Genomic DNA, 15,351 nt, shown 5'->3' with positions numbered 1-15,351 from the left:
CCGCTTCCCGGGTCTGCGGTGCCAGGGCAGGCAGGAAGCTTGTCTCTGCACGCCGGCTGTGCTGCTGCCTGGGAGCTGCCGGAGGTAAGGCCCTGCCCCAGCCCCACACTCCAACCCCCTGAGACCCCCCCTCCCCCCCATATCACACTGTATCTGGTTGCTCCTAGTTGCCACAGGCTCGTCACTTACCCCAGATCAATTGGTACTCCAAATCTTACACCAAAGACAACACTGGCTACCAATTCTATAGTAATGTAACTACAGGTTTATTAGCTAAGAAAAGGAAATAAGAGTTGAGAGGTTAAAGCGGATAATAAAAGATATTAACAGGTGAGTTACAGTTTGTAGTTCCAAGTGGTGGCAGTGAGGTGATAAACTGCTAGTTTCTCAAAAGTCTTTTCAGGGTACCCAGATTGTCTCTGGGGATCTCTGCTTTCCATCTGGTACTTGTCCCTGTAAGAATCCGAACAGTCCAGAAATACAGGAGCTTTCTTCGAATCATATTTATAGTTTCTTCACCCAGAAAGAAAGCTGTTTTTACCCACATGGGGTTTTCCTTTGATGCCCAGGAGTGAGGAATGCACTTAGTCTTTTGACCTCTGACCGTCATACACAATGGCAGCTTGCTTCGAAATTAGCATTTCACAAAACTTCTTTGAGGCGTTATTTAGTTACAGGGGTATAGACACTAAACTTTTGCTATTACATTATAGCAGGACACAGACAAGTGAAAATAATGCAAGTTACATCCCATTCGTTTTCATAAAGTTTGTACAAGACTGGTGTTTAAACACTTTGATCTCTGTTAACACAAATGAATTGGCCTGGGGCCCTGATCTCACTTGGTCTGCCAGCATCACAAAAGGTTCTGCTTGCTTTATTTTCAAGCAGGGCTTTATCTTCATCAGCTCCTATTTTTCCCCCATCAGACACTATGGATTGTAGACAATTTACAAGCATGACTTCACTGGTATAATTATACCACTATAGCTATATGGGTAGAAATCCCTTGTGAACTCTGGAATAAGAGTGATTTTTTCTGGCTTGGTTGATGTTGCTTTGAAAGCAGTATATTTATATGCCCTTTGACAGCCTGTACAGGGTGAGTAGCAAGAGCTGTGCAGTCTGCTAACTGCAGTTTTCTGCATCTGTGGCTTTAGGCTTTCAGCAGCATCAGACCTTGTGATTCAGCTGCTAGTGCTGGTGGCCTGTGCAGGGTGAGATGGGGTGGGTAGCAGCCAGCCGTGTCCCACGCAATAGTAAATGTTTTGGGGAACATCACATTTCAACCACGCTCTCCCACGGCCCTGCTGGCCCTCACTCTGCTCTGGAGTGAGTCCTTGCCTTGTGCACATGAGCAGAAATGGGCCTATGAAATGTGGGAGAGTACTATGGCTCACTCACAAGGCAAACACAGAACTCCTGTTCCAGTCAGGAAGAGCCATTCTCCACTGTGCTGTGAAGAGTACATTCTCACTGAGGTCTGTGCTGGAGTTGGGAATTTCCACACAAAGCTTTGCACTTGGCTTTGGAGGAGGCTGGAGGAAGTGCCTATTTCAGGAACGATCCCCTCCTTCTTGACTAGTACGTAGTGCATGGGAGGCTGCATCTGCTAAACTGAGGTGGATTATCCATTTGCTAGGCTATGTCTACACTTAACCACTACTGCTGTACCGCTGTAGCACTTCAGTGTAGACACTTACTACAGTGACAAGAGGGGTTTTCCCTTTTCTGTAATAAATCCACCTCCCAAAGAGGCGGTACTAGGTAGATGGAAGAATACTAGTGTAGACCAGCCATTACTCACTTTCTGTTCCAGATATAAAGTGAGATGGAATGGCTAATCCATTGTCTGCAGCTATTGTCCTGGGCCGATGCCTTCTGACTTCATAGGCCCTTTGGATGTAGTCCCAAGAGTTTAGAGTCTTTGGGCTAGTCTACACCAGAAAATTGGACCCAGCTACAATAATATAAATAGAACATTTAGCAAGAGACAGAAGATGGGGGCATGAGGTCAGCACTGACCCTCACAAGCAATAGGGGAGGAACAATTCCACTGAATTATGCTGCTTTAGATGTTTGATCAGGGTTCCCCCACATGAGGAAGGGAGATCATGGTTCGGCTTTTCTGCCAGTAACCCTGGCAGGAAGTGATCATTTCCATGTCTTTGCCTGCCTGTTCAGCGCTCTTTGTGCAAGGAGGTTGGTGCTTCCAGGCCAGTTCCTACTAGATACTTATGCACACCACAAAAGCCACCAACATGGTCTCAGCAGAGAGGCCCTGGACTGAATGTGCCACAAAGCCTGAACTCTCTTCTCCCTCACATAGTGGGTTCCCTACAGCCAGGAAAGGGGACTCACTGGTGGGTAAGGGGGAACATGCACTGCTGCTGTCTATGCTAAGCTTGTTCTATGGAGAGATTACTTCAGCCTCCAGGACACCATCACCACACAATCATCCCCATGAAAGAAGAGACTGGCTGGGACCGCAGAACTTGGTTTTGCTTTTTATTTGATTTCTTGCCTTAGACATACAAATATAAAATCCCATTCCAGAAAGTGCCATTGCGGATTGGACAATCTCAAGTATAATTACATTTATTAAATTATAAAAACGAGAAGCTTTAAAATTCACTATATAAAATAAAATTAAACCACAAAAATTACAGCAAAAAAATCAAGTATTTAAATATTGGCATCTGCTCAAATTCTACCCGAGGTAATTGACAAAGTATTTATTTCTCCCAGTAAAACTATACAAGATAATTCTTTCCAATCATAGTGTTGAGGATGAATAGGAATAAAACTAGCAAAATAATTACAGGTATTTACCCCCCAGCCATCCCAAAGCTCAATGTGCTTCACAGCATTGAAAACTATATTAAAAAGGCATAAATTAGAGTATTATTGCTCCATCTAGTTAATGCGCAGCATCCTGGCTGCAAATGCAGCATTCTATGTATGAAAGAGTTGCAAACAATGTACTACAATCCTCTAAGGCCAGTGCTCAGCTTACAACTAAGTAGTAACAACTGAAGAGAAAGCGCTAAAAACTGGTGATTAAGTTATAGGAATCCCAGAGTGTTTGAAATCCTGCTCCAACAAGGTACAAAATTACTAACTAGAGCATTGCTACAGGAGGTGAAAGGAACAGTAAGACAGAGACCCAAGCCTATAGCAGAACAACAAAGGCCAGTGGATTTGGGACATTATGTCTCAATATAAAAATCCTGTCTTCATGTTGCTTGGAACAACTAAAAAGTCAGACTACCACAACACTTAGTGTTACCACTCAGCCTCTTCCATACAAATTCACATTACCTGTAGCATGGAGTGAAGAGATACAAGTGTTTCTAAACAACCTGCAATAGCCATAACCATTTTTTTCCTTCCATTAGTGGCTTTTTCGTCTAGGTACAATGAGTGTTATTCGCTCATCTGTATGTCTGTTTGAAAAAATTAATTTGTAAAGAAATATGGCAACCAATGTGAAGTTTTCATCTCTGCTTCTACTCCAGGAGCAAGATGCAGGTCAACTCAGCTTGCAGGTCTTCCCCAGATTTACCTGCACCAAATCTAGCACAGCCCCCCTGAAGAGAGTTTGTTGGAACTTTGTTAGCTGGTGGCTGGATTAGTTGCTAGAGAAGGATAAAGCTGGAGGCTGTAAGCAGCTGGCAAAATATTGGGCTATTTTTCAAAAGCCAAATAATCTTACCCAGAGAAAGTGCCCTTAATTAACAGCTCTTACTCTCTTCCCCTCTCCCAGCCACAGGGTTTAAACAGAGCCTTCGCTGTCTTCCTCTGCAGGTGATCATTGTGAAGGAAGGATCCTTGATGTCAAATAGCAATCAGACTCCATATTGTATACAGGAAATATACAACCCTCTAGTCACACCAGATCTAAGTATAAAATAGTCAGCATCCCTGAGGGAAAAGCCAGAAGTTGCATACGTTGAACATCCACCAGGCCAGATGTTCAGGCAATGGCTTCCTTTTGCTTGCCACAAATTGCCACACAAATAGTTGCAGTTGCAATTTTGCCCTGCAGTTTAGTTTGCTGAGGTGTCTGACCCCCTGGTTGGTACGTGCACTTTGACATCGGCATGATCTCAGCTGTGGATGCAAATAATTCAACCTCTGGAAAGGGAGGCCTAGTTAAGGCCAGGTTGAAAATTTGTCCCACCATGTTCAGCAAGACACAGCTATCCAATACATGGGATGTCAGTCTCATTCTGGCCCCTCCTCCTAAGACAGACCCTCTATCCAGGACTCACCTACCTTCTCTCAGCTACCTACTGCAATCACAAGAACTGCTATAGCCGCGAAGGGCATTTAAACAAACTCCAGCAGCTGCTGACCTGACACTTGATAGGAACAAGAGAGAAAGCAGTAGCCTGATCTGGGGTTTGGTTCTTGTTTCAGTGGCAGAATTTCCACGTCAGTCATTATTCCCCCAACACAAAGCAGGGTGTGATGGACTCGCACCCTTCAGCATATCATGGAGATGGGCAAAGGGGCAGCTCTTTCTAGAACACATGAGCACAGTGTGCCTCTATTTCCATAGTTTTGCTTTGGGATGGGCAGCCCACTGCACCCCTGCAGCTCCCCAGTAATGCCAAGATGAGACAGACATGCCTTGCTGAAAGAGGCCACCAGCACCAGCTCATAAACAGTTGGGATAGTTGCCCTTACCATGGCAAAGCGAGGGGAGATCACAGGAACTCCTGGTGGAAACAAAGCCAGGCACCACCTTGAAGCCCTCTGCGAGGAGTTGGCATTGGGAGAGGCACTCTGGTGCCAGAGTCCTTGCTATGGTTGGTAACAGTGAGCCCCAGACCAGTTGCCATGGCAGGAAGGGAATGGAGCTCTCGTCTTTTTGGTGGCATGTGGATGCAGGCTATTCCTTCATTTATAAAAAACATTAGAAGCCTCTCCCTATCCCGTGGAAGGGTGCAGGGACTCCTTGTCACCATCTTCCCCGGAGGCAGAGGCCCAGCATCTGCACAGTCAAACCTGCTCCTGCCATTGTGCTGCCCTGGCTAGCGAACAAGTGCATTACTGATTTCTGAGCATGCAGAGGTGGCAGTTCTCACTGGTCTGGAGAAGAGGGGCCCAAGCAAGCCCTCCATCCCACTGGCCTGTGACCCTGCACCCGCCAGCCCGACTCAGGTCACCGCGTAGAGCTCCTCACGGTCATTTTTGCATATCTGATAGCGACAGATGAGCTTCTGTGACCAGGCCCAGGGCTTCTTATGCTTGTCACAAGGCGGGAGTAGGAAAGCCACGCTGCTGGCCACCAGGATGTGCCAGATGCTGTGCGTGTAGTAGTAGTTGTCATTGGTTTCCATGAATGCATACACCAAGATGGCGACGAAAGCCAAGGCGATCCCTGGAATGAGGTAGAAAACCCAGCGCTTCCATGAGGTGGGGTAGCAATGGCGGCGCTTCACTCCATGGTAAACCTAAAGGCACAATACCAGAGAAGGGTTATAGCAGCACAGACCCACCTCTTCTGTGGGGACCAGCAGACGCTCACATTGGTACCCAGGGATCCAGACAGGAGGGGAACAAACCGATAACTAAGAGGTCTGCACCTCCCAGCAAGAGAGGTCACTTGTACCATGTCAGTCCTGAGGAAGGAAGCTGAGAGAGTCTGCCCCAGCATGATGCAATGCCTGGACCTATTTTGTATTCAGGGCCCTAAATACCTTCAGTTAATAGAACAACCAAGTTACACATTTAAAAACACACAGAGTTAGGCAATGCCCAAGTCACGGTTATTGTACCTTTAAAGCCCCAGAGCACATATGTAGCCAGCAATCAAAGTTTGACCATGAGACATGCCGGCGAGTTAGAGCTGCCAAAGCAGCTGGGCCGGGCCAAGATTGGTAACCTGGGAATTCCTCAGTTAACTTATGGCAACAAGTTAAAGAAGAGACAGAAGTTGAAAGCACCTAAGCTTTCCCCTTCACCAAGGTCAGTGCATGCCCAGGTCACCCTGATCCATGGACAGAGGAGAGGCTGCCTGAGGCCTGCTCATCAGGGCAGGCAGGGATCTCATCCCACTCACCCACTGCAGCAGCTCCTCCCTTCTCCCACCTTGTCAAAAACATGTTTCTCAAAGCAGTAACAAATGGAGCACAGCCCCAGCAAAGCAGTCACTTACCCATGCCATGATCATGACGATGAGAGCAAAAAGACAGGGGCCCATCATGTTCCAAATGCCTCTGCGGTCCAGCTGCAGGGACATGGCAATTAACAGGGTCCCCAGCACAAAGAGAACCTAAGGAAGATGAGAGGACAACACTGACATCAGGAACATACCTACCAGACTGCTTTACAAGGTGCTGCACAGCACTGCTGTCACTTGGCTCCTGTGGGTGCCAATGTCCTAACTCAAACGCAGGGTCCCTGGAAGGGAGAATCCTGCAGAGAGGTGCCGGAATCTGGATGGGATACAACAGCACAGCATAAAAAACGCCGCCTGGGCCGAGAGAAGTGCCACACCCGCCCCACCAATGTGGCTCTGGAACAGCCGGTTCAGTGCTGAGCACCCCGTGATGCTGAGAAACTGGAGGGGGTCAGAGAAAAGCAACAGAAAATCTCTTTGGGGCAGGGACGGTCTTGGTGTTGTGTTTACACAGCAGGGCCTGGCCCAGGCTGGACTCCACAGCGCTTCCCCAACACAAATAGTCAGGAAGCTGCAGAAGCCGAGTTCTGAGGAGAGATTACAAGAGCTAAATCCACAGAATTTGGCTCAGTGAGGGCAAATAAAGGAGATGCGTAATAGTCTACAGCTAACTGAAGGGGGATGCCACGAAGGGGCTAGGGGTCTTCGACTGTTAGCAGTCAATATGCCCAATGGCTTGTGATGGGATGTTAGATGGGGTGGGATCTGAGTTACTACAGAGAATTCTTTCCTGGGTGTCTGGCTGGTGAGTCTTGCCCACATGCTCAGGGTTTAGCTGATCGCCATATTTGGGGTTGGGAAGGAATTTTCCTCCAGGGCAGCTTGGCAGAGGCCTGGGGGTTTTTCGCCTTCCTCTGCAGCGTGGGGCACGGGTCACTTGCTGGAGGAGTCTCTGCACTTTGAAGTCTTTAAACCACGATTTGAGGAGTTCAATAGCTCAGACATAGGTTAGGAGTTCGTTACAGGAGTGGGTGGGTGAGATTCTGTGGCCTGCGTTGTGCAGGAGGTCAGACTAGATGATCATAATGGTCCCTTCTGACCTTAAAGTCTGTTATTCTATGATTCTACAAGGGCGCAGAGCAGCACACAACAGCGGGCATGGAGCCTGCAATGCTAGTCAGCTTTTGGCAAGCCATGTGCTGCTACGTCACCCCCGGCCTGATCCAAAGCCCAGTGATGTCAGTGGGAAACTATCCACTAACTACAGTGGCCTTTGACTTGCGCCCCAAGAGCACAGTGGCCTTTGCTCACTTGGACCAGTTAGTTATGGAAATAGGGCTCTCTCAAAATCTCCTTGGAATTTAAATGGAAAAGGCCACGCCCCAACACTGATGCAGGCTGCATGGCCCAGCGCTCAGGAAGCCAGGAAATGCCAGTGTTGCAGTTCAACATGAAGCTTTAGTGCTTATCTGTATTAGAAATGTTGCACTGGCTTTTAAACTAAACTGATGTTGTGAAACCGATTCCCTTTTCTATAGGGCAGGCCTTTGAATCATATGGACGCACTACAGGAGAACCCTTCCTTGTGGAATAACAGGAATGGAGAGTCTACAGCTGTAGGAGATGGGTTGGACTGGCTGGTAGACTGTAGAATTAAGAGCAGATTAAGAGCTGTTGCCTTTGTGCTGATCCTTGAGTGTTTCACATTGCAGGGTGACTGGTGCTTTGTGCAGTGAATGCCCGTTACTCACGTATTTTAAGATTTTCTTCACTCGGGCCATACACAGGATCGTCACCCAAATGGCAACTACGGAGCCCAGGAAGTCGCAGTACTGCAGAGTGTCGTAATCCATGATGCACATCACAGCGACTCCTGGCTGGTCACACGCATGGTAGAACTAGAGGCAGGGAACAAGAAGAGCCAAGTGCAGCAGAAGGCCGACAAGCTCCTTTTTGGACGGAGTTGGTAGACAAATACAGAAGGCTCAGCCCTGGAGCTACGAGTACCTGCAGGGAAGGTCTCCTGGTGCCTTGTTGCAGGCATGGAGAGCATCTGCTTTTAAACTGTATTTGTTGGTGACAGGCCTGCCAAGGGCTGATGGGGAAGAAATGCTGGTTTCTCAACAGACTTGGCAGCCAATCTGCAAGTGCCTGGGACAGATCAGCCTCACATGACATCCCTGTTTAGGTCCCCCAGCTGAGAGGGGAAAGGGAGCACCTGATATTTCTAGTGTAAAAGAGTTGCAAAGCAAACAGGTTTTGAAGGCAGTGGAGGTTTTGCTCTGCAGTTCACCCATAGGGCCCAAGAATCGGGATGGGGGGAGGGGAGGCTCGGCAATCTTGTTCTTTGGAGACTGCACTGTTTCAAGTCATAGTAGCAGCACCCCCTTTCCCCTTCTGCAGACCTCCTTGCCACCCTGCTCAGTCCTGATTAATGCCTCCCCTTCACCTCCTTGCAGAGATTCAGTTGCCTCATTGGCTTGTTGGGTTCCCTGCACTCAGTGGGGGAGGAACTAGGAACAGCACTGGGTGTATTCTCCAGGGCTCTGTCCCGATCTGCTGTGTGGAGTAGGGGAGTGGAGGGGTTGTTCTGCTTTACTTTAGATATAAGCCCTCTCATGGGCTAAGTGGAAGGTCCAGGCTCCAAGCCACTGTCCCAGCTAGCCAAGGCAGAGCGTGAGCTGTCACTGAGTGCAGTGTGGCTGCCCCCCAGGCTTGCATGGTCCATGTCTGCCTCAGCGCCCTACAGAGGGGTGCACCCAGTCACAGAGAGAATTGATCTCACAGGGAGACAGGGTAATTAACACACAAGATGAGCACCCCACCCCCGCACAGCTCTCCCATGGTTCCCATTGATCAGGCTCCAACTGGGATGCTAACATGACATTGGAAGTGGGAAGGCTGATGATATTTTTCATGCTAAGTTTTGGACTGAGCTGCAGCCCTGTCAGGTTCACCAGCACAGGCAGAGGGTTCACATGGGGCCAGGCATGTGTGTTTTAACAGGTCTGTTCTCCACTGGAGGTGCCCGGCTGATGTCAGTGAGCGTTCCCAAGAACGGTGCAGGCTATAGGAAGAGAGCACCCTCCTGCTAAGCCTCTCCCTCTCAGGTATAGAGAAGCAGGCTACAGGAGCCGTCACTTTGAGGGTGGGGGTAGTGGAGTGGCTATAGCCTCTGCAGAGGGCCCAACACCCCGCACCAACTTGCTGCTGGGTGGCAGAGCAAACAGACATGACTTACCGTGGAGAAGAACATGGTGTAGGTGTAAACAGAGGCCTCCACCAGGTAGTAGCGATACAGAGCAACTGCAATGGCTGGCAGGAACATGAGGTTACTGAGAGTGAGCAGAAGGGTGGCCAGATTCTGTGAGCCAACAGACTGGGCTTTAGTGTTATCAGTGCAGCTCCATCCGCCCCAACCTGGAACACAGCAGAGAGAGGTTACAATGGCACATCACCAGGGCTTCCATAACATGCCAAGAGCTGCCCAAGGATTCCCTAGCAAAGGCACACACAACCCATCCCCACACATGACAAATTCCATATCCCTCTCAAACTCCTCTCTCCATATTCTATGGGTGACCGAATGCACTTGCTGCATTAGCCATCTGCCTATTCCCCTGCTCCTGCAACTCCAGGCTCTGTTGCAGCAGCTCAGCCTGGCAGGGAATGGGGTGGGCTGTACCTTCAGGAAGGATGCCTGAGCTGGGGTCACAGTGATTCCAACAGGCAATGTGCATTGGCTAGCAGTAACAAGAGATAAATGGACACTAGACCTCTTCCTGCTCCTGGTGCTTAGCCAAGGGTCCCAGCTAACATGGCTCCAACTGCCCATCTGAAACCTTCAGCCAGTGACACTCCTGCTCTCAGCACGCCCCCAGCACACAGTGATGCGCTAGCCCCGGGAGGGTGCAGTCTCCAATTTACCAGGCACTGGCCCAGACCCCAAAACCTGGGGAACATCCCAACAGAGCCTAACCCTTGTTTTGGGGAGGTTTCCATACTGCTCCTGTACAGTGGGGGATATCGGGGATGGCTGTAGATGGGCTGCAGTGGGTCTGTCAATTCCTCCTGGAGGTCAGGGCTCTCCATCTCCAGGCATTCTTAACTCGCTAAGCTATTTTTCAGACACAGTGATCAGTGGCTTGGGGCATGATGCTCTCCAGTGGCTGGGGGCTCAAAGGGGGAGATTCCTACAAAGCCAGAGAACCAGGATTGTAAACCAATGCCACAGTTTACAGAGGAGGCTGTGTTCTCGCTCTAGGGCCACATGGCTGCAGCCAGACAGCCAGGAAGCAACTGGCTGGAATTTGAGGACAGCCAGGAGTTTTGGGCAAATAACACCTCTGTGACTGTGAGGAGCTTATGATTTTCTCAAGTTTGTCCAGAGCTGGAAGGATCTGTGAAGTAATTACTGTGAAACCCCAGACTGCAATGGGTTTGCCAGCCACTTGCTCTGAGGCATTTAGAGTCCCAGGTCCAGGAGTGCGGGTTAGTTTTGATTGGATGCCAATTCTGTTGATTGACTGGATGGATGTCACTCTCCAGAACAGGTGAATGTTCAGTTAGGAATTGCAGAGCTCGGGCTAACACTCTCCAGTATTCACGGGCCCTGCTGGGCCACTCATGGAAAGCAAACACAATGGTCCAAGAAGTTGGTTTTGATGTGCCTGCATGTGTTCAGAAAAGACTTGGAGGGGTTCACCCAGCTCCGCAATTTAGGAGGAAAGTCTAGAAGCCCATCTGTGGATTCCAAGTGCTGATTTCATCATAATAAAATGAATATTGTAGGGTAGGTAGGACCTACCCATGTCTCAGGAACTGGGCTAAGGTCTACAAGGACATGGCTCTATCCCATCCACGCTGCAACTCTTAGACATGTTGCGACAGTCAGGGAACAGGCACCCCCCTGATGGCTACATGGGGCCTAAACACACAGAGGCAACCAGCAAAGTCATCCTTCATCTTCCTTGGGCTATTTTCTATTTGATACAGACTCACGGCTCATAAGACCAAGAAACATATAGGCGCTCTTTGTGGATCACTGCATTCTTAAGGGTGAGAGGCCTTTGTCTCACTGCCACTAGCCTGGCCCAGGAGTGCCTGCATTGCTGTCCTTTAGTGATGCCACTGGAAGATCATGGTCCTGGAGCTACTTTCGTAAGGAAGGGGAAGTTGGGCCCAGACCAGCAAGCGCTGCAGCCAGAGGACCCTTCCCCAGCTGTTCCAAGCTGGAGGTGGCTGTAGCTGCTGCAGGTGGGTTATTCCAGTGCTCTTCACTAGCACAGGGTCTCTGAGCACTGCCCGTGCAGGGGCTGCATGGGGAGCGGTGGTTTCACCCTACACTCTCCAGCTCCGGGAGCCCCTGGACTCCACTGCCTGCATGTCAGAGTCCCTACACAGGAAAGGGGAAGTTCTGCCTCAGGGTGGACATGCAGGCTTGCCGGAAGGCTAGCCCAGGCTCCGGAGAGAGGGGACTCACCAGCTTTACAGCTGCAGCCAGCGTAGAGGTAGCCATGTCTTCTCAGAAGACTGCACTGTCCATATGTCCCACAGTCGTCAAAGCAGGGGGTGAGGTATGTAGAGACAGTCACTTTGGCTTTCGCTTTATTACATTCCCTGCAGCCAGAGGAGATTTGACTGTCAAATGAGCCTGAATATGCAGAGGTGCCTGCTGCCAACAGAACTCCCTTTGATCCCCTCCCCAGGGTAACTGAGGCTAGTACACAGCTTGGAGCCCCTCCCAACACTGGGGCCAGGAGATCCTGGGGCTGATGTCACCCCGGCAGTCCCCCCCGTTCAGTGTGCTGGGCTCCCTGTGCTGCACTGCCAGTGACCTGATCTCCACCCGTAGATTTGCCCCTCCCCAGGGGTTGGAGGAATGCTGCAGGCAGCGAGCACCTCTCTGGGGAGCCAACCCTTCCCCTGCTGCATGCTATGGAGCAGCCATAACAGCACCAAAGTCGCATAAGTGGTGTGCCCAGGCCTCCAGAGCCTCATGGACCACAGTGATAAATGGGTGTGGGGAGGGTGTTTGTGGGAGCTCCTCAGAACTAGCAGGTTAGAGAAACCTCCCCCCTGGGTATCATGGAAGAGCCTGACCACCCAGCTGGCTTGTCCCTCCTGCCCCCCGGTCTGGGAACCCAATGCAGGACCAAACCCAACAGAGTACTTTTGAGGGCTCTGGACAATCTCCTCTGAAAGGTCTCTGAAAGCCCCCAGCAGCACATGAGATGGAGGTACACATTCCAGCACTGCCCCAACCCAGATACCTCCCACCTCAAACCACCTCCTGTTGTCACCCACAGAAGTGGAGTGGGAGGGGCACGGAGCACTTGGAGTGGGGGGGGGGGGGCATCCCATGGGGGTTGTCTTCCGTTGCCATACATATGGGACATGTGGGAGGGTTCTGGCCTGGCTGATGCTTAGTGACCTGCTCACTGGCCTGAATGGGTTCTTGAGTACCTTGGCCAAAGTGTTCAAACCTGGGGGCCTGAATCCATATTTAGACACCTGTATGGATGGGACCTGGGCTGGCAGGAGGTTCCAGCTAGGAGCTGTGAATGTGAAAGCCTGGTTGCAGGCCCCCAAGTCTGGGCATCTTGGCCTCGGTTCCTCTTTGATCCGTGCTCACCCTTATTTGTTTCACACAGAATGTTTTGCTGTCGGCCAGAGAAAAGGACCTGGCTGGGACACTGATTGCTGAATGGGGCAGAGGGAGTTGATGAGGGCACAGGAGACAGACCGATGAGCTGGCTCTATAGCAAAGGAACATGAGCTAGGTAGGGTGAATGCTACCCCAGGGTGATGGGCTCAGCTGCCTGGCTCCCATCCTGTCCATCTGGGTAGAGCAATTGCTTCCTATTAACCTCATTTCCCTTCACCACCTGCACCCCCCAACTCTTCGGTCTCATCCCCTGTGTACACTCTACTCCACTACGGGATCAGCACCAGATCAGGTAAATTTACACCAGAGTAGTGAAGCAGCTGCATGTCCTGTGCAGTCAGGGTTCAGCTGGCCAGAGAAAGCCACTGGACACCCTGAGGTCCACAGTCCTACCAGCTAGAAGAGTCAGTGCTCAGAGAGGCTGGGAGATGAGTTACCACTGAGGTGAAGCAGCATAGCCAGCCACCTGAACAGGCCTCACAGAGCACCGTGAGCCACCCTGGGGCAGAGTTTATTTGATGGTGATTGGATATTCCTGGCCTGCAGCTGCACTGTCCAACTCTCAGAGAAGAGACAGTGACTTCAGAGTCTGCAGGGCTCAAATGATAGAGAAATGCTCTCAACCTAAGGCTGCAGAGGCCCCTGCGGAGCTGTACGACAGCAGTTTTACTTTCATTTATAGCATGGCCGTTTGCAGCATCTGTCGGGTGAAAGCCAGATTCCACGGCCACTGGGCAGGCAAGAACGCAAGCCAGCACCAGCCTCCACCACTGCCTCCTCCAGGTGAGAGCAAAGGGGCTTCATGCCAATGGCTTCATGATGCCAGGTGGCAGAGCGCAAGGCAGCGCAATGGTGCAGTTTGTCTGCATGGTGAGGTTTCTCAAGGGGAGCTCCTGGCCAGCCATTGCACACTCACCCCTGGCCCTGTGGGCAGATTAGCTGCAGGGAAAGGAACCAGTTGTCAGTCTCTGGGTAGGGAATAATCAGCGTTGCTTCTGTGGAGGACGCAGTCACGTTCAGAGGGTAGCCCTGGAAAAAAGCTTCAGAGAAAAAGGGTGTTGTGCCATTAGTTACATGACGTGGCTAAGAACTCCCAGGAGCTCTGGAGCTTTGGCAGGAGGGGGAAAGGAAAGAGACAAGACCCATAGAAATACCAGGCTGAGACTAATCCCCTGAGCTGTGGAGCATCGGAGTTACATTCCCCACAGCAGCCTGATCTCTCCATGATTGGCCCTCCTGAGATCAGAGCATACCAGGGAGCCAGCCTTCATGACCAGGGAGTAGGGGCAATGGGAAAAGCCCAGACGCTACACCCCAGCACTCTTCAAGGCCCAGTCCCCACTAGGGACAGTGTCAAAAGATCCCCACTGGTTCAGCTCCACTGGTCCTTGCAGCACTGGGAACCCAGGTGCAGCTAGGCTGGGGTGTCTTTGCTGTATGACATAGTGTGATGTTACCCTGCTCACAGCAGGATGAGTAAGGGCTTAAATCACCACCAGCAGCCAGCTACTCACTGCACCAGTGCTCCCACCGCAGCTAACTCCGGTGCCGCTCAGTGCTCCGCAGTGTGAGCAGGATCTCGGCAGTTCCCTCAGCTTCCTCAGGACCAAACAAGGCCCAGAGAGCCCCAGCATAGCAACTACACCCATTCCGCCAGCAGGAGGCTGGGCAGCAGCAGTGGCAACAGCATCTCCCCCTTACCTTGCTAGCACAGGCAGCTTCTTCCACAGGGACCCTTTATAACCAGGGGCCAAGGTTTGGAGAGGATGGTTCAGGCTGAAACAGACCATCACTATCCAATAGGAGCTGACGTGCTGCCCGGCTCCAGCACCAGCCACGAGACCATGCTGCCAGAACCCTAATGTTACACCAGGAATACAAGCAGAGCCCAGAGGTGGGTGCCAGTGATGCCCGTACCTGTGCTGCAGTTCTTTGTGGTATTGAGGGTCAGCACTGGAGAGGCAGCACTCATGCATGCGAACACACTAGCGTTGCCTATGCTTAGGGATGTCTGTGGAAACAAAACACACAAGATCTGAAAAAACATTAAGCTGACCCCTCCTCCTAAAGTCACCCTACCCCAACGCACCACACATTACCACCACCCCCTGCTATTACCCAGCCCCTCCCCACAACATTACCCGGCTATATCACTTCACACCTCCCCACATCCCCTAAACAGAGCATTTGGCATCAGAGATTGTAGAACAAACCCATCTGGCAACACTTCACTGCTCTCTGGGCAAGCCATACTGGGGCACAGGTAGTGACTCTACCAAAGAGACCTAGAGGCGAATGGCAGACACCAATGATTTTGCTGATTTAATATTCCCGCTCTGCACACATGCACATCATACATCATTTGAAAGCTTATTATGTCTGCTTTAAGAGGAGGTATGGTGGGGATCTGTCATGTGGTGCTGTTACCACAGAGATGACACCATCATCAAGTTAACATGACCACTTTGAAATTTTTCATTTGTTTCTGTTAGTTTAACGACTATGTATCATTTCAAGACATAAAATTTGATTTCTTTGTGACTCAAAAGCATCA

The 15,351-nt window shown here is 50.6% G+C and overlaps 1 protein-coding gene across 2 annotated transcripts in view; it reads right to left on the bottom strand.

Moving 5' to 3' along the window:
• Positions 1–2,495: 2,495 nt before the first annotated feature.
• The window catches only part of PGAP6 (post-GPI attachment to proteins 6), a 47,043-nt gene continuing 34,187 nt past the window's right edge, over positions 2,496–15,351 (bottom strand). Inside the window, exons 7-13 of one of the 2 annotated variants that reach the window (XM_048865937.2) lie at positions 14,715–14,832; positions 13,714–13,837; positions 11,613–11,749; positions 9,372–9,550; positions 7,882–8,028; positions 6,167–6,283; positions 2,496–5,462 (exon numbers count right to left, since the gene is read on the bottom strand). In XM_048865937.2, the coding sequence (XP_048721894.2) occupies positions 5,166–5,462; positions 6,167–6,283; positions 7,882–8,028; positions 9,372–9,550; positions 11,613–11,749; positions 13,714–13,837; positions 14,715–14,832 (1,119 nt within the window). In that variant the 3' untranslated portion in view covers positions 2,496–5,165. The remainder of the gene's footprint in view (positions 5,463–6,166; positions 6,284–7,881; positions 8,029–9,371; positions 9,551–11,612; positions 11,750–13,713; positions 13,838–14,714; positions 14,833–15,351) is intronic. The other variant, XM_048865938.2, reaches the window with a different exon arrangement.

The sequence above is a fragment of the Caretta caretta genome, chromosome 10 (genome assembly GCF_965140235.1).
Source record: "Caretta caretta isolate rCarCar2 chromosome 10, rCarCar1.hap1, whole genome shotgun sequence".
Classification (NCBI taxonomy): Eukaryota; Metazoa; Chordata; order Testudines; family Cheloniidae; genus Caretta; species Caretta caretta.
The sequence above is the reverse complement of the archived record's forward strand: the minus strand, read 5'-3'. Positions and strand labels throughout refer to the sequence as shown.